Here is a 19694-nt window from a genome sequence, read left to right as displayed (position 1 = left end):
TATTATTTTATGTTATTCACGAATTGATCATTTATATTTTGCTACTATGTTTGAACGTGATTACGCTGCAGCCATATATCTGATTGATTTACTCGTCATTGTTTGCTGTCAGGAGCACTTAATATATAATATTAAGTGGATGAAAACACACTTTCAGGCGGATAAAAATGTAGGCTTCTATTCCCCGATCGACGGATAAATAAAACTGCTGATATGTTAATGTAAATTGTGTATTCAAAAAAAGTTGTAAAACATATTTATTCTTAAACGAACAAAACAGACTTTATTATTTTTGAATACTTTAATCATTAAACATTTTAAAATCATGTCAATCAGTCGATGAAATGTTTTTGCTGACAGGCGTTTACTGGATCGTGTGGACGCCTTACGCAGTTGTCTCTTTCATCCAGGCGTTTGGCGACCCGGACAGCGTGCCGCTATGGATAGCGGAGCTTACGGCGACGGCGGCTAAGTCCCAGGTGGTCTGGAACCCCATTATCTACAACGGAACCAATAAGAAATTCAGGATGGCATTTTACCAGGTTTGAGTTTCTACGTTGGTGTCACACGGCATAACTTAAACGATGCATATTTAGATGGGCATAGTGTTGGAATAATTTGCCGTTGAAAGCAAATGTATGCGTAAAACCCACCGGCAATCATTATTTGCAACTCGCAATATAAAAGTTCACAATGATGTGTACACTTTTTTATCCCCCGCCATAGGCGGAGGGATATTGTTTTGGCGTTGTCCGTCCTTCCGTCCGGCACTTTTGTGTCCGGAGCCATATCTTGAAAGTGCTTTGGCGGATATCAAAAAAGATTACCCAATTATCATTATTTTTCTACAGAGCCTGCCATGTACCTGGTTGAGAGGCTGGTTTGAGGTTCAAGCAGAGGAGGTGATGCCTGAAAATACGAAACTTGACGATATGCCCGGTCAGTCCGCACCCAAGGTAGGGACCCAAAACCGAGTTGTCTTTTCATTACGTATATTTACGAAGTTTTCGTTCTTTTATGCCGAGAAAACGTGTAAGAGATTCAATATTTGCTTCGTTCTGGATCGTCTTGTTTTTGACACTTGATTGAAAACAAATAATTGTTCAATAAAATGTTAAAGCGACATTTCTTTAACAGATTTACGAGTTGTCAATAAATAAATGTGATAGTATTATAGTAATAATAGTGGTTCATGATTGATCATGAATGATTTATGATGATGATAATGATAATAACATAAATGATAATACTTATAACGTGATGATTATGATGGTGATTATGATGATGATGACATAGATGATAATTATGTTGATAATTCAACAAAGTCATATTTGCAGGCAAGTCAGCAATCGGCATCCACTGTTATTCCACCCGCAACTAACAAGGTCGCCCCTACCAGTCTGTACCACTGACGTATAGATCAACAAACTTCACAGCAGTAGTCTCCCCTGAACCTGCACTTTCAGTATCTAGACCACATACACCTCGCAGTAACTCCATTGATCCTGTACCACGAACATCTAGCCCACATAGATCTCGCAGCGGTTTTCTTTCCGATTCGTCTTGGCAATATAATAGCCGTTGTGCTATGACGGTCCGAATAATCGTCATCACGGCATCACGTATTGTGTCCAAATGCAAGATAATGCTTTAAAGTACATGATAATCCATTATGAGCAATTCATATCTGACTATTGAAAAATACTTCACTTGATCGATTTCTAATTATTCAAGTCGAAAAAAGACCAAACGTTCTTCTTAAAGATTGCATTGCATGCAGCTAGACATAGACTGTAATACATGGAGCTAGACATAGATTGAATTATATGCCGCTAGGCAAAGCGATATTTATGAATCTGCATAATCGGGTTCATTCTTACTTTGGACGCATTCCTCATCTCTTGGATTTAAAATCAAAAAATACTTTTAAAAATACCTTTCCAAATATAACAGTAAGTCACCAATTAGAATTGTTTTATAAACTCATTAAACCAATTTTGAACTACGGTTGCGAAGAATGGGGCTTTCATAATGCACAAAATATTGAACGTCTTCATACTCAATTTTGTAAGAATATCTTAGGTGTTAAAAGGGCAACCCAAAATGATTTCGTTACTCTGAGTTAGGGCGACACTCGCTTATTGTAAGTAGATATTTTAAATAGTTAAATACTGGTTTAAAATAAAAGCAATGAAAATAAGTATATTAAACTTATATATAACATAATGAAACATGACTATGAATTGACACCGTCCCAAAAAAATTGGGTTAGTTCGTTGCATCTACTTTAGTCAAGTTAAGGGTTTTTAGAAGTATGGATACACCAAGGGGTAGGACAAAAAGAAGTTTTCTTGTCATTATTCAAACAAAAAGAAGTTTTCTTGTCATTATTCAAACAAAGAATTAAGGATTGTTTTTATCATTATAAGAATTCAAGATTAACGGAATCTAGAAGAGCCTTGTTTTACAGGCATCTTAACATAAACAATGATTTAAAATGTACCTTATAAGCATCTCAAATGAAAGCCATCGCATTGCTCTTTCTAAACGCAGAGTATCATCTCATCGTTTAATAATTGAATCTGGCCGCTGAAAGAAAATTTAATGTAACAAAAAAATATATGACGAATATCATTTTATCTTAGAATGTTCTTTATTAAATAACCTAAGAAAGAAATAGAGAGATAAAAAGTATCGGTTACGACCTAACATGCAAAAATGTATTGCACTTATAAATTCACAAAATGCACTAACATTAAACAAAACTAGCTTCTTTCGCATTTCTTGGCTTTTAAGTTAAGAATTAACACCTTAAACATTTATATAAGTAATGTCATTCATGAAACTAAAGCTCCTATACATGTATAGCTTGACATATTTCATTACGAATTGTTTTACTTAACTTTAGTTACTTACCCTGTATACCGATAATTAAAAAATTCATATGAAAAATAACTTATCTATGTTTTGCTGGTGTTCATAATACCGTTCTTTCTTACGTTTCAATGTATACAACGTACAAAGAAAATAATGATGCGTTTATATGATCATACTGGGTGATCGGCATTTATATCTTGATCGCCTCTATTAAAGGCTTCTCCGTTTATTTTGATGATTATTGTGTTGTTTATGTACTTTTTATGTATGTTTTGTTTACTTGTGATCGGCAATTATATCTTGATCGCCTCTTTTAAAGCTCATTTAAGAAATTATTTGATTATTATTATTTTGTAATGCATTTTTCGATTATAATAATTTATCACTCATAACGGGCTTCTCCGCTTGTTTTCAGGATAATTGTGTTGTCCATGTTTGTTATATGTATGTTTAGTTTACTTGTGAGTGTGGGCATGTGTGCATGTGAGTGGGTGTATTCGTGCGCGCGTGTGTAGGTGTGGGTGTATGTGTGTGGGCGTGCGTGTGTATTTTTTGCATTTTGCTTTGCCTTCGTTGCGTTAATTATATTGTGAATTTATGTTGTTCTCATGTGCCTAATATTGCGTATTGGATAGAAATAAACACCTACCGACCTCATCTCTGGGATTTATGAGTTTAAATATTCATTATTTATTCTCACTATTATTTAGTTTGCCATGACATGCGGGCATTTATATTATATGCACACGGTATGTTTGTTAGTTTCCAATGCGTTGTTTCTACCTCGAAATAAAAACAAGAGCTGTTAATGTGAAACACTATGCCCCATACTGCAATATTAAGGCTCAAAGCTGCTGTTTAAGTGAAAATTGTTTAGACAAAGGCCGGTAACTGCGTCAAAAATCAATGAAACAGAACGAAACTGGAACTTTATCTGTTAGTCATGTAAGTAGACTCACCACACCAAATCTAAGTACAGTATCTGGAAGCTTTTTTTTAATTTCCGAATAAGTGTTCTTTTAAAGAACATTATTAAGTCAAAGGTTCGTTACTTCGTCAAAATCAATCGGCCCGAATAAAACTTGATCCGTAATTCATGTAAGTAGACACTTCACAACTAAGGCCAGTCTTTACGAAAATGTCCGGAAAACTGTTATTCTGGAGAAAATGTGTCCAAGGCCCGTAACTTCGCCAAAAAATAAATGGACCGGAACAAAACTTGAATTCGTTTTGTAAGCTGGTAGATTTACACACCTAAAAAAGGGTAAATATCTGAAAGAGTTTACAAAAAAATCAGGAAACTGTATGCCGAAAGGACGGACAGAGAGACGGACGAACGGATGGACATGGCGACTGCTATATGCCACCATACAAGGGGCAAAACAAAAATAAAGCAGAACATGAATATGTAGTGATCTATTATCAAATAAAAACAAAAATGTATCGTCAGATATTCATAACATCTTTTTAATTGGAATAGTCATGTTATGTTATGACTGGAATTCTGAAATCATGTTTGTTGAGTTAATGACGTATAGGTCCCACAGCACACATCGTTCAGGCATATCTTCATGAAACGACTTCACGGATAATATATTAATGAGTGCATGAGTCGCGTTCTGAGAAAACTGGACATAATGCATGTGCGTAAAGTGTTGTCCCAGATAAGCCTTTGCAGTCCGCACAGGCTAATCAGGGACGACACTTTCCGCCTAAATTGTATTTTTGCTAAGAAAATACTTCATTTAAACGAAAAATGTAATGAAGCGGAAAGTGTCGTCCCTAATTAGAATGTGCGGACTGCACAGGCTATTCTGGGATGACACTTTACGCACATGCATTGAGCCCAGTTTTCTCAGAACAAGGCTCAAATAATTTGTGAACAAGGGCTGTTTGTAAAACATGCATGTCTCCATATGGGCTGTATTGGCAGCCATTGTGTGAACACGTTTTTTGTCACTGTGACCTTGACCTTTGACCTAGTGACCTGAAAATCATTAGGGAACATCTGCAAGTCATGATAAATGTACCTATGAAGTTTCATGATCCTAGGCCTAAGAATTCTTGAGTTATCACTAGGAAACCATTTTACTGTTTCGTGTCACTGTGACCTTGACCTTTGACATAGTGACCTGAAAATCAATAGGGGTCATCTGCCAGTCATGATCAATGTACCTATAAAGTTTCATGATCCTAGGCAGGGTTTTGTTTTGGCCCGATTTTATAGCCGAAATTCGGCTATATTCCCAATCACAAAAAGTATACTTTTTTCTTAACCAAATTTTCAATTTTCTAAGTATAAAAAGGGCACATAATTCTGTCATAATGCACGCCAGAGTAATCAAACTTTGCCTGCCCAGTCCCCTCATGATAGTAAGTAAGAGTACCAAATTTGAATACAATACCTTTGATACTTTATGAGGAAAGTGGACCTAAACACAAAACTTAACCAGACGCCGGCGCCAAGGTTATGACAATAGCTCATAACCTTTTTTCTTCAAATGACCTTGACTTTTGACCTATTGACCTGAAAATCAATAGGGGTCATCTGCGAGTCATGATCAATGTACCTATGAAGTTTCATGATCCTTAAGTATAAGCGTTTTTGAGTTATCATCCGGAAACCATTTTACTATTTCGGGTCACCGTGACCTTGGCCTTTGACCTAGTGAGCTGAAAATCAATAGGGTTATCTGCAAGTCATGATCAATGTACCTATGAAGTTTCATGATCCTAGACATAAGTGTTCTTGAGTTATCATCCGGAAACCATTTTACTATTTCGGGTCACCGTGACCTTGACCTTTGGCCTAGTGACCTGAAAATCAATAGGGGTCATCTGCGAGTCATGATCAATGTACCTATGAAGTCTCATGATCCTAGGCATAAGCGTTCTTGAGTTTTCATCCAGAAACCATTTTACTATTTTGGGTCACTGTTACCTTGACCCTTGATCTAGTGACCTCAAAATCAATAGGGGTCATCTGCGAGTCATGATCAATGTACCTATTAAGTTTCATGATCCTAGGTCTAAGCGTTCTTGAGTTATCATCCGGAAACCATTTTACTATTTCGGGTCACCGTGACCTTGGCCTTGTGACCTGAAAATCAATAGGGGTAATCTGCAAGTCATGATCAATGTACCAATGAAGTTTCATGATCCTAGGCCTAAGCGTTCTTGAGTAATCATCCGGAAACCATTTTACTATTTCAGGTCACCGTGACCTTGACCTTTGACCTAGTGACCTGAAAATCAATAGGGGTCATCCGCGAGTTATGATCAATGTACCTAAGAAGTTTCATGATCCTAGGCCTAAGCGTTCTTGAGTCATCATTCGGAAACCATCTGGTGGACGGACATACGGACATACAGACATATGGACATACATATGGACGGACGGACCGACATGAGCAAAACAATATACCCCCTCTTCTTCGAAGGGTGGCATAAATATTTATGTCTTGAGATTGGTAATCGTTAACAGCCACGATGAAGGAATAAAGATGATGTAATGGCTTGCTAACTGTTAAAGGTGATTTTTACGTTTACCTAGGTACCCTACCTATGCGACCTTTGGATGCCTTTCCAAAGTTGATTGGGCCAAAGCGACAACAGACAGTTACTTACGATCACACATAAGACATTGTTATTCGTCATCTTGGTCCAAGGTTCTATTAAGATATCCACAGTAATACTTTAAATGGTCAGCTTATTGTGGAAATTAGGAGCATTAAAAATGGTGAAAATCTAAATTAGCATGTACACTCGTATTGTGTATAAACTGTTAAAGTTAGCTGTGTCTACGCAATCGCTGTGACGCATATGTTAAGGTTACTTTAAACGACCGTACTTGTTTCAGAACTGAAAGCACTTTGATTTTCACTTCGACCTGAATTACTAAAATTATCTCTTGAACTTTCTATTTATCTGCCTGTAAACATCAAATGATTGCAATGCTGAACGTAACCTTACTTGTTTATTCATCCGCTACGTTTTTCCAGAGTTTATTAAAACATAGATACTCGATGGCTATCATACACACGCGATAGGCATGATTTGTACACTCGCTATCAATGTCTAGAGAAAGGCCCCACCACTGCTACTACTACAACGTCATCTACGACTATGGCTGCTACTATGACAACTACTGTACTATAACAACAACCACAACAACAAATACTACTACTGCTGCTGCTTCTGCTACTTTTACTACTACCACTACTACTTCTCATTCTAATACTACCAATATTTACGTTGAAGCTTCTACAACAACATTTTACTACTACAAATACTTATATCACTGCTACCGCCGCCGCCGCCACAACCACCACGGCCACCATCACCATCATCACCAAAAAGCTGAAGCTGCAACAATAACAATAAGTACTACTTTTAAGACTATTCCTTCTTCTCTTACTGCAACCGCTACTACAACTACTTATGATGAAAGTAAAACTACTTTCACTGGGGACTCGGTTTTAATAAAGTTTATAAGCATTAAAGTGCAAAAATGTTTTAAAGAATTGCATAACAGCATAACAGCGCTACATCCGATTGTTTATGATGATAGTTTTCAAATGTACATACCGCAAAACTTCTTTGTAATCAAGCCATTTATGTATTCATAATCACACAAATGATAAAACTTTGAATAAAAAAACACTTTATTCTTACACATTTTAATATTTTCAATACATTTAATTTGAAATATATTGGTAAATAAGGATACAGGTGTGAATTATACTATACAATATGATAATTCTAATTAAACATGTTAAACATTTCAAATTCAAATACTTCAAATTATTAAACAAAACTGGAATTTTCAGATTTTTGGCCTGCGGCGGAGCCCCTAGGCCATAGTACTCATACCGATTTTTGAGATGAGCTGACTTGGCTGGCTGCCAAAAGAATCACGAATGAATGAATTTGGAAAAGTCCGATTTACCACTTGGCGGTCATTCATGCGCAATCAAAGAAGAGGGACCTATACAAACAAATAGGTCCCTGCAAAGAAGTTCTCAATAACCCGCATTGGGAATACAGAACATCACTATATAACATGACAGTGTCATAAAACGTGTAAAAAATATTATTGAAGCAAAATTTCTAAGCATTTGGTACGGCATAGTTTTTATTATTGTTTGCATATTCATGCGAGAATAAGTTCCTCACTTGACGGTCTAGGCCGAGTATCTACGGAGACAGTGAGAAGAATTTTTTCTGATACATTTTTTAAGGTATTAGCACTCTAATGAATTTCTTGCAATATCTCCTTCTTTCGTACATATCCGTCAATCCAAACGTTATCCGGGAATGTGCAGAAAACTACGAATATTCTATAAATACGCTATGAAATACTAAATGTAGGATCCGCTAAATACAAAGACAACAAATATGGCCGACATTGTACCTGACAGATTGGTCGTTTAAAAAAAAGCAATTTGCTATATTGAAAGAGAAAGATTAATAAAAGTGTTATTATTGTTCATATTAATGTGACTGGAGTTAATGATAAACGTCAACTAATGCATGGCAGTGTTGATATTTATGAAAAAAATAACGATTCCTGGAAATACGATGTCAAACGCTTGAAAATTTTGACCACTGTGAAGAATAACGTTTGGAACCCGTGTCACTTACAACATTTTATATTGTTGGTGAGAAGTAAAAGGGGATAAAGTGGATTTATGCTTGTGTGATGACTGTAGCCATGTGAACGGGTTATCGTACGGCAAAACCCATCAAGTAAAGAAGAGTCTTCAACTTTTCAAGAAAGGAATGCCTTGTTTTGCTATCAACACAAAGCTCGGAACAGGAAGGTACATAGATTTTGCTTTTTTTTTCAAGTATAACAGTTTCATTATTCATAATTGGAGTAAAGTAGATTTTGTAGGAAAAGTGCACCCTGTCAGTGATTTTTACCACAAAATCAGGCTCATATTTGCTTTCATTTTGAAAATGAAAATGTGCCATGTAAGGAAAAAGTTGTGTTGTAAATGCATGGAAATCAAGGACAGCATATTTGAATTTTATGACCGAGTATTGATGTTTTCCTCAAACAAACAACAAAAAAGTATATTATGTCCCAAATACAAAAATTACTATTCTGAAAATGATATACTTTTTGTGTGATCACCTAAATTATGTTTTATGGTTATTCAAATTAAAATTACTGTAGGTTGATGACAGTGTTTTCGTATTACTTATTTTGTAACTATTATTTTATGTGCAAATAAATGATGTGAAGTGTTTTGTATCTCCACACAATACCACATACCTTTTTATATATGTACTGTGTTATATGTTATTTGAATGCTAAAATAAAAAAATGAATGATATAGCATGATGCATTCTGATATTTGCATTCAAATTGTAACTATAGAGCTAAGTGTATGCAGTTTAGTCTGTGATTTAAGAATTGCTACAAAATGGCTAGTTTTTTAGTGGCGACAAAATTTAAACTATTCAACAATAGTTTGCGAAAGAAAATTAGAATCCGGTCATATATCTGTATTTATTAAATATTTTAATTGCGAAACAAGTATGTTGTTATGCTGTTACACATAATTATACATTGATAATAAATAAGAAGACACTTAGCGGTGTTATTGTCTTATTATTTATAAACGTTTCCCAACAGTAGAAATCATTCTTCTGATGAAGTCACTGGTATACAGACGAAAGCTCCAGGTATGGCTTTCAATACGTATTGTGTGTTATTTGACAGTCTAAAACTTATTGGATTAAAAACAAGAAATGTTTTTGTCAGAAACACTATGTCCACTTCTGCGCCGCTTTGACCTTTTTTACCTTTGACCGTGAAGGATGACCTTGACCTTTCACCACTCAAAATGTGCAGCTCCATGAGATACACCTGCATGCCAAATATCAAGTTGCTATCTTCAATATTGCAAAAGTTATTGCAAATGTTAAAGTTGGCGCAAACCAACCAACAGACCAACAGACCAACAGACCAACCAACCAACCAACAGATAGGGCAAAAACAATATATCCCCCACTATAGTGGTGGGGGACATAAAAATCCTGTCAAATGTGTCGATCAAAATTGATTTGACACATCACATGATTTTGATTATGTTAAATCAGTGTACTGTATGCTAAATGCAACTGCTTTAGCAAGCTGTCAAGTTCATTGAGAGATTTGATGAAACAAACTATTTCCGGGATAGGACCAGTACGTAGTGTCTATACATGTATGACGTATCATGACGTCGAAAGTCTACAAGACCTACTAGGTAGAACAAGAAATGTACTTTGACGTACAATTTTCACCGACCCTTGAGTGTTAGCCAATCAGAAGATACCTTACATCTGTTGCTTTTAGAGATATTTGACATTGAACATTATTATTATTATTATGTATACCAAATTATGCGACTATCGACCGCTTACTCATAGATATTGTGCGTATGTATTGACCTGGCGTGGCGGAAGTAACCTCTGACTTATGCAAGTTATGGTTATTACAAAATACGATCAACGGGGAGGATATTATACATTATTTATCCCGTTAATGTTTGGTAACTGTTTGGTTACCATTGGGAATTTCCTACACAGTAATGCGCTAGACGGTCGTGATACTCCGCACCGCATGAATAAATACTCACAATATGCTGAATAATTTTAATTTTAAAAATGTAACAATTGAATCTTATTCGAATTTGTATATAATCTTTTTCAATGGCTTAAATACTTGACACTTCTTTGTGTTTTTTTCCATTCTGATATTTTTATTCATTTTGTCCTTAATAAAAAAAAAGATTTTAAACATTTATTATGAATAAATCAGAAGGAAAAGCGGCTCAATAGACAAGTGTTTTGATTGGCTGTTCAGAAAATGTGTACGTCTAAGTACAAACATGTATGTCGAAGTACAAATTGTACTTTGACGTACAAACATATACTTTGAAGTGTATTTTATATTTGTATGTCGACGTACAATTGTTGTACTTCGACCTACATTTCTCTTTTTACCTAGTAGGTCTTCTTGACTTTCAACCCAAATGGTACGCCATAGTATGTCTTTAGGGTTACCTAAAGAATGCTCCCACTTAAGGGATCAATACAGAGATCTCCCAGTGACTAAGCCAGTTAGCAGACACCCCATCCATTATACCACAGCCAACGAACCAGCTTTAAATTCCTGTTGCTAGAAAACAAAAAAATTATAGGATGCTTGATCTTTAAGCTAAGACCATGTAGCTCGTTTTAAGATTGATTTTTTAAGATGCATTACTTAATTATTGCAACAATTATAATTTTTTGAACACAATTATGTCCATATATTTATTAAAAAATACATGGTTATCAAAAAACCTTAAAAAGCTTTTGTCCGTTAATTAGGTAGCACCTATAATCATATTATAATAAACTTAAACAATGTCTAATGATCTTAATGTGTTATTTTCCCCCTGTTACCTATGTATAGACACCAAAATCGTCAAATTTGAGTGGATAGTAACATAGTTATGATCATTTTATAGGTTTTGGCGACCATCTTTGCGGCCATCTTGGCGGCCATTTAGGACGCCATGTTAAATTTCTGTGTAACATAATTAACTTACACTTTGTCTGATGATATGTATGTGTGCTTTGCCCCCTCAAACCTGGGTATAGACACCAAATTCATCAAATTTAAGTTGATAGTTACATAGTTATGACCATAAATAGGTTTTGGCGGCCATCTTGACGGCCATTTTCGACGCCATGTTGAATTTGTGTGTACTAAATTAAACTTAAACAATTTCTGATGATCATTATGTGTGCTTTGCCCCTTGAAATCTAGGAATATACATCAAAGTCATCAAATTTGATTGAATAGGTACATAGTTATGATCATTAATAGGTCTTGGCGGCCATCTTGGCAGCCATCTTGAAAAAAAACACTTTCCGGAGGTCCGATTGTGGTAAACTTTTAAAATGTTTTTATAAGGACCTTCTACCCTACCAGGATCAGTTAAAATACGTTTTGTAGCAATTTTTGGGGGGTCAAAGTGTGTATTGACCCTACTTCGGTTCAATTTCTCCAAGACAATTTATGAAAATTAAGCTGATTGAGGCCCCATCTTCAAAGGAGAAAAATGCCAAAAGCTGCCAGTACCAGACTGTTATCAACCATTTTCATATGCTACTGGCATGCATCTTCCAAGATATATAGGTGTAGTTTTGCCCTCCTTACTGGTACACCCCACCTCAATTTTGGGTACTTGGCTGAAGGACTAAAACACATTTTGACTCATAATCACTTTTTTACGACACATGCCAAAAAATGGGAAAATATACCAACATCAACTCGAGCGGCTTTACAATTTTGTTTTGTACTAATTCCAAAATACCGAGAAAAAGTCGTGTTTATATAAGATTTTATGTGACTTCTTCAACAATAAATGATAAATATATACGAATAAGTCTAAACTGAGGAAAACTTACAAAATCTTAAGGATTTATCACAGAGTAGTTTAAAAAAGATAAAAGTCTCATGATGTTGACTATCTGTCTATGTACACATGTATAACAAGAAGACTTAATGACTTTAAAATAGTACAACAGCAGGAATATAAATTAGCATGAGCCCAGTAGCCATGGTCCCTAAAATGTGTGTTGGGCTCATGGATGTCTAGTGAAATCTCCTATATCCTCTATTCAAGAAGATTGAAAGAACAAAGCTGTGCTCATATGTTCAAAATGTTAATTTATAACGCTGAATACTATCACAAAACATGTTCCTTTGTTTTAAGGTTTGTGTAATGAAGTCATGTGTGATGTAAAAGAATGAATACCGGTATTTAACAAATATTTAGTCATTCAGCCGGTCAGCCCACATATGTAAGTGACGAAAATAAGTAAATATAGATGAATGACATGGAGAATTTACTTTATTAATTTTCAGGTAAGATGTCACAGGATAGAGTAGTTGCCTTGCTACAAGAGGCTTGCTCCCTATACTGGGAAACAACACAGGTGGAAACAATATTAGTGCAAACACTTGTCAGGCCTACTATAACACAGTCTGTGAGGCGATTTTTGCACCCTATCGTACCAGTGGGCAGGGAAGGCAAGGGTGCAACATACGGCACCAGACTAGTTGACATGGACCCACAGGTTTTTCTGCTTGTCCAGGAATTATCAGGTTAAAGTCATAAATATGTATTTAATTTTTTGTTTAACAAATTCATATATGTATTATTATGAGTGTTTATCATGATTGCTTATAATTTATGATATGTGAAATGTTTTATTTCATTTCATAAATAAATTTAAGCAACAGCTGACGCAGGACCTGGCTGCAATAGAAGCTAAAGCTTCCGTGTCAGTTACTAGTTAAACAAGCGATGTGTTTGTCAGAAACACAATGCCCCCTATTGCAACGCTTCGAAATAAAATTTCAATATATCATTTGGCAGATTTAGAAATTATCTCCCTTTTAAAGCTTGTTACTTCCCTTGAATTTCATTTTTTTTACTTTTGACCTTGAAGGTGGACCTTGACCTTTCACCACTCAAAATGTGCAGCTTCGTGAGATACACATGCATGCCAAATATCAAGTTGCTATCTTCAATATTCAAAAAGTTATTGCAAAAGTTTAACCGAGGGTAAAGTTTGTGACACACACAATGACAGACAGACCGACAGACAGACAGACAGACAGACAGACAGACAGACAGAAAGACAGACAGACAGACAGACAGACAGACAGATAGACACACAGACAGACAGACACAGACAGACTGACAGACAGACTGACAAGCCAAAAACAATATGCCCCCGATCTTTCGATCCGGTGGCATGAAAAAGCTGTCTTCTCTTCGAGGAGAAAAGAAAAAGCAACTACTTAATGAAATATTCTTTCATCAGATACCATCGGTATCAATAGGTGTGTCAGCTCGTAAAACCAAGTCTGAAGAATATCAAGATATTTCTACACAGTCACAAGTAAAGTCTTTAAATGGAACTGTTATGCCATTACAAGCAGAAGTAAACACATTAAAAGAAAACTCAGCCCTTAAAAAAGAAAATGCTTCTCTGAAAGACGGTAAACGTCGATTAAAAACGCAGTTACCTCAACATCGCAGCTGATCAAAAATAAACGTGCTAAATGTGTTGAACTTGCCTCCCAAGTACAACTCCTAAATAGAAGAAACAACTTCGGTGGTGTGTATAAAAGGAGTAAAAGAGATAAAACTGGACAGGAAAAAAAGTTAAAACTTTGCAAAAAAAGGTTAATAAATTGGACAAATCTCTGACACAAAAATATAAGTCTTTGGAAAATAGAAATAAAGTGACAGAAAAACTTGATATTGACAAATGTAAATTGATTGAAGAAAGAGATGGCCATCATAGTGACATTGAGAAAGAAAAGGCTAAAAACGATTCTCTTGAAAAAAGTGTAAGCTATGTGGATATTTTAGTTCAAGATGAGAAAAACACTTAAGTGAACACTTACGATACGGAAACGAACACTTATACAGCAGAACTCAGTTGTTTGTGATGAATTTGCTGAGTGAGGGGATTGGAGTGAAACATGTGATTAAAGTAGTAAGCATGTGGCCCAATTTTGCAGAAGAACTCCTGTAAAATTGGCATCTGTAAGAACCATCAACAGAATAAGGGATCAACGTGCAGGTGTTGCACATGCATATATCCGAAGAGCTAGGACGCAAAAAGGACACAACTCTTCAGTCAGATGAAACTAGAACAGAGTGGGAGCTGCTATGAAATCTTTTCAGTGAGGGATTCTAGTGAAAAAGAATGGGTATTTGGTCTGATAGACACGATAAACAAAAGCTCTGATAATTGTCTTCAAACTTTAAAACTAATAATAAAAGACATAAATGAATGCACAAATACATCAGTAGGAAAACAAATTTAAGTATAAATTAAAAACACTATGTCTGATCGCGCAGCAACTGAAAAGAAATTTCATGAATTATATAAAGCATATCGAGAAGAAATGTTGCCATCTGTTTATTCAAACTGGAACTCTTTGTCAGATTAAAAACAGGAATCTTTTTCTAGAATGAATATTTTTTAAGTGGCTGACAAAGTAATAAATCAATATGAAGAAAACATGCACAAAACTGAAATAGGAGCAGCAGCCAATCCTGAAACAAAGATGTTCACCAAGAAAGATGAAAGCAGTAGTATAAGGCTTTTTAGAACAGCAGGTAAATTTCTAGCAAGAGGTGGAGATGAGAAAAGTGGATGTTATGTTGAATTTAAAACATTCATGAATCAGAAGGATGAAGACGAGGAAAGAAAAAATAAAAGTGCCTCATTACTTGTGCCATTTCCTGGAAACAGATTTAACATCTTGTTTTATGATGCAGAAATCATATTTTACATGCAGAACAACATACGTGAATTCTTTGAAAAGACACATAAACCATCGAACAGGCTTCAAAAAGCAGTATATTTTGACATTAAAGAACAATTTTATATGGCAATTTTGAAGCCTCTTGGCGTTTGTTCTAAACTTGTGACAGCTCCATTCTGGCGGGCTTTGGAAGACCAAGATTGTTCTCTAGAAAAGGCGAATATTGTGTATCAGTCCTTCAATTCTTTTTTGGAACGTGGCAAAAAGGAGTGTACTGATATTAAGTATGGCACAAATGCGCCATTTCCTGACCTTGTAAAAAAAGATGCAGTGTATTAAAGACTAATAAAACATGATGAATTTGATGCACAAACATCTGCATCATTGCAGTTTATATTTACAGCATGGCTGAGGTTGCTAAAGAAAGCAGCAGGTGAACATTTGCCTGGTGGACAATTTTCTTCCATAGAAGAATCTTTGGCAATAGAAACTGAATCAGTACCACGCCATAACAAAATCCGAGAACATGTATTTTCTCTTCTAGATAAACTGACACGGTCTAGACCAGCTGCTTCAACATTATGCAATGAAAGTTGCATTATGTGCAGTCTCAAGAAACTGGTGAATGGCTAAATTCCTTGCCTGATGATAAAAAAGCAGTACCTTGACAAGTCCAGAAAGGAAGGTTTAGAGATTAGGAAATGGTACAAACAACGGATAAGTGACATTGAAAAGTCAAGAAGGGAGTCCCTTGCAAAGAAAAGAGAAGCTATTGAGAAGAAAGAGTGTGAATATCTTCAGCGTGAAACACGAGATGTGTTTGTCAGAAACACAATTCCCCGCTTTTTTTACCTTTGACCTTGAAGGATGACATTGACCTTGACCTTTAACCACTCAAAATGTGCAGCTCCATGAGATACACATGCATGCCAAATATCAAGTTGCTATGTCCAATATTTCAAAAGTTATTGCAAAACTTTAATGTAAGGTTAAAGTTTTGGTGACAGAATGACGGAATGACTGACAGACAGGCAAAAAACAATATACCCCCGATCATTCGATCCGGGGGCATAAAAAATGGAATGTGATTCTATGGATTTTGGCAGTATGAGGAGACTGTTGATAACAAGCTGCAGATTAAGCCGGAAACTGAAAAAAAAGACAGCTTTGAAATCAACATACTTTTTTTATAGTCAACCATAAGATCTTAATAGAGCGAGGGTTTCTTTCCAAATATATTCTAGTTTTTGGTTCTCACAATAAGTCTTCTGTATGCTGCATCCGTTTCAGCCAAATTTCGATGTTCCAACCTTATCATTCGAAGAAAGAAATTCAATAAATCGTCCTTCGCCAAGTGCAACTCGACTTTCGGAAACATTTCTGGAACGGACAGCGACTTTTTTACGACTAAAGTTATAACTCGGGTTTCGGTATATTATCCCATAGGCTGAAGGCCTTTCAACGCAAACAGGAGCGCAATAAGAGAATTAACAATGCTTGACGTGATGTATAATATCAGCATACATCGCTTTTATGTCGCCATTTGGCTTTTTGTATCCGCTGCAAATAACCTTTCATATGCAATTTTGTGTTTTGAATAATAAATATAATAAAATTTTACTTGACTTTTGTTATGCTGCACACAAAACATACTGTCTTTAAAGGCATTGCGTGTATACCGTTGGTATAAAAAACATGTTGTCGGAGATGATGATGATGATGATGCGGATGGTGATGAGGGTGGTGATGAAACCTGTTGAACGTCTCTTTGGCTATGATCATGATGACGATACTGCAAAAATATAAATAATAACATGTCGATGATGAATATGATGATGAAGATGATGCTGATCATGTTGATGATGATGAGGATGTTGAGGTTTATGAGGTGATGAACCGTGTTGAAAGTCTATTTAGGCATTAATCATTATGATAATACTTGTGGTAGAGTTTTTTATTGTTTTCTTTTTCTCTATCACATAAAGAAATGTAATATTTATTCATAAAAACAAACTTTTAAATTTTTTGTTTAACTTTATTTTTATTCCTTAATTGTATCATCATAATTGAATTATAACAATAATAATATTATCGTATAAACCTTTAATACATATGAAAAAAAAAATAATTCATAACACATGATCGCAATTTATTTATAAGACAGTGCATCGTTGACGTTGACTAACCAAGAACGGTTCTTGAATTCATAGAATTCTTGAATACACGAAATACATATGAATTTCTTATTGATTACCGTTTAAGTTTTGGTCACCGTTAAAGCATTCGTCACGATAAAAATTAAACAGTCTTATCAAGGTATATATTTTTTTAATTTACAATGGTTCTTTGAACAGATATGATCGCTATTAGCGACACTCCCCCGGCGAAATTAAGTAAATATATTATTTTATATTGTTGTTTGCTTATATTGTTTAATGTAACACTTAATTAAACATATAATATATATATATATATATATATATATATATATATATATATATATATATATATATATATATATATATATATATATATTCAGGCATTTCCCCAGGCGGTTTTAGAACAGCGGGTGCGCGGTGCTTGGAGTTCAAAATCAATCTCCCCGCGGCGCTTGTTTTTCCGATCATGTCGCCGCGACGCTTGAAAATTTCACAAGCGCTCGCAAGCTCTGATCCGAATGTTGTCTGCATTCGGCCGACGACCAGATAAAACGCGCACGCGCTAATCAGCGGTGTGTGCATAATGGGCTTTGATAAGATGTGCGAACGATTTACGGGTCGTTTATGGGGGTCAATTATGGTGTTTGTCCCCTAATGGGTGATAATGATCGATTACTACCGGTACTAGTGGCGTAAGAGCAGTTAAAGTTATGCTAAATTGGTTTGTTTGTTTTATTTTAATTGTTAACGACGATTTTAGCGGTACTTCAAAAATAAACAGTTACTTTTGTTTGTTGCGGTTGTGGGTAATTTAAGTTATAATTACAATTAACCTTAATTAGAAGTCTCATTTGATTGCTCCCGCCCACTACAAATGTTTTCACACTATTTTTTTCATCGGCGACTATAACTTTACAGTACTGACACTTAATTTATTCAGATCAAATAGTTTCTTTCGTATTCACGGAATACGCTAATAACAGCTAAATACCTGCAACACATTTTTCTTTAGTTTTTGTGCATGACAGAATGATTAGGTCTAAGAAACGACCAGTCCCTGTGTCTGGCAAATCTGTGATAACTAATTTCTTGGTCAGGATTAATAATGAACCGTCGCTGTCAGAGAGTTCAATAAGTGAACGTGAAAGTGTCCAGGACGTAGCAAGTGATCATGAGACTTCCCAACCACCAACAAAGCGGTCCAAGCAGCGTGCCAGTGGGTTCGATAGTAGTTGGAAGCAAGATTTTCCATGGGTCACAGAAGTTGAAGGAGGTAAGAGTGTTGAGTTCTTTACCGCACTTGGGTTATATAACAAGCATTTAACTTTTCACAAATGAGTCGTGCTCTGAGAAAAGGGGGTTTAATGCATGTGCGTAAAGTGACGTCACAGATTAGCCTGTGCAGTTCGCAAATGAGTAGCGCTCTGAGAAAAGGGGGTTTAATGCATGTACGTAAAGTGACGTCCATGATTAGCCTGTTCATTTCAGATCATTACATTTCAATATGAACGCATAAATAAATGTAACTTTTCAAACATGCAATGGAATATGTAATACAACAGTTGTTTGAAAATAAAAATATTTTGTAGGTATGATGTGCTCTTTGTGCATTCGTCACATGTGCAGACCTGCGCGTTCAGCAATCGGTAGTGCCCCGTGGGTAGATGTGCCTTGCACTTGGATAGCAAGGGACTCACTTAATCGCCATCAGAGGACAGAGACCCACTCCCAGGCCAAACTTCTGGAGGCAAACCGCCTGGCTCCAAGAAATCTGGTGGGGCAGCTTGAAGAGATGGGCTGTCTACAGAAAAGTGCTAGGATCGCAGCATTCAAGAATTTGTACTGGTTGATGAAGCAGGAAGTTCCTCACACAACAAACTACCTCCCTCTTAATGATCTTGGTAAGTAACTGCGCATTATGATATTCGGACATTGCTTATTTTAATATTTTCTATATCAATAAAGAGCATTTCATAAAGTTGCTTGCTAATAAAAAATGTATGTTGAATAATTGCTGTTTCAGTGAAGCTACAAGGCTGCTCCATCCTGGCTAACATGAACCAGGGTCAGAACAACAAAGGTGAATCGCAGCGCTTTGTACAGGAAGCGGTTCTGGCCATGGGCAACATCATTCGGCAGGACATCCTGACCCAGGCCATCGACTCCCCATGGTACACCATCATGGTGGATGAGACAACAGATATATCTGTTATCAGTGAGATGACAGTATATATAAGGTACATTGGGGCAGAACAAGACTGTACAACTTTAATCTAGTAGTTTGTTAGAGCTTCTGTTGTTAATGGCATTCTGATAAAAAT

General features: G+C 35.8%; 1 protein-coding gene across 2 annotated transcripts; it reads left to right on the top strand.

The window, feature by feature from the left end:
• Window positions 1-17837: 17837 nt before the first annotated feature.
• On the top strand, window positions 17838-19675 carry LOC127851044 (uncharacterized). Of its 2 annotated transcripts, XM_052384506.1 has the most exons (4): window positions 17838-18054; window positions 18471-18646; window positions 18963-19274; window positions 19397-19674. In XM_052384506.1, the coding sequence occupies exons 1-4, from the start codon at window positions 18038-18040 to the stop codon at window positions 19648-19650; spliced, it is 759 nt and encodes a 252-aa protein (XP_052240466.1). In that variant the 5' UTR covers window positions 17838-18037; the 3' UTR covers window positions 19651-19674. The 2 variants fall into 2 exon arrangements, with proteins under 2 accessions (XP_052240466.1, XP_052240465.1); XM_052384505.1 differs by lacking the exon at window positions 17838-18054 and having other exon boundaries at window positions 18101-18646; window positions 19397-19675.
• Window positions 19676-19694: the final 19 nt, after the last annotated feature.

The sequence above is a fragment of the Dreissena polymorpha genome, chromosome 11 (assembly GCF_020536995.1).
Source record: "Dreissena polymorpha isolate Duluth1 chromosome 11, UMN_Dpol_1.0, whole genome shotgun sequence".
In the NCBI taxonomy this organism is placed as follows: Eukaryota; Metazoa; Mollusca; class Bivalvia; order Myida; family Dreissenidae; genus Dreissena; species Dreissena polymorpha.
The sequence above is the reverse complement of the archived record's forward strand: the minus strand, read 5'-3'. Positions and strand labels throughout refer to the sequence as shown.

What these genes read in the sequence shown, in the direction of transcription:
- LOC127851044 (XM_052384505.1), top strand. Translation starts at nt 18,403, where the DNA reads ATGATTAGGTCTAAGAAACGACCAGTCCCTGTGTCTGGCAAATCTGTG. An exon ending in GGTCACAGAAGTTGAAGGAG is followed by an intron (nt 18,647 to 18,962) that starts GTAAGAGTGTTG and finishes AATATTTTGTAG; the next exon opens with GTATGATGTGCTCTTTGTGC. An exon ending in CCTCCCTCTTAATGATCTTG is followed by an intron (nt 19,275 to 19,396) that starts GTAAGTAACTGC and finishes TTGCTGTTTCAG; the next exon opens with TGAAGCTACAAGGCTGCTCC.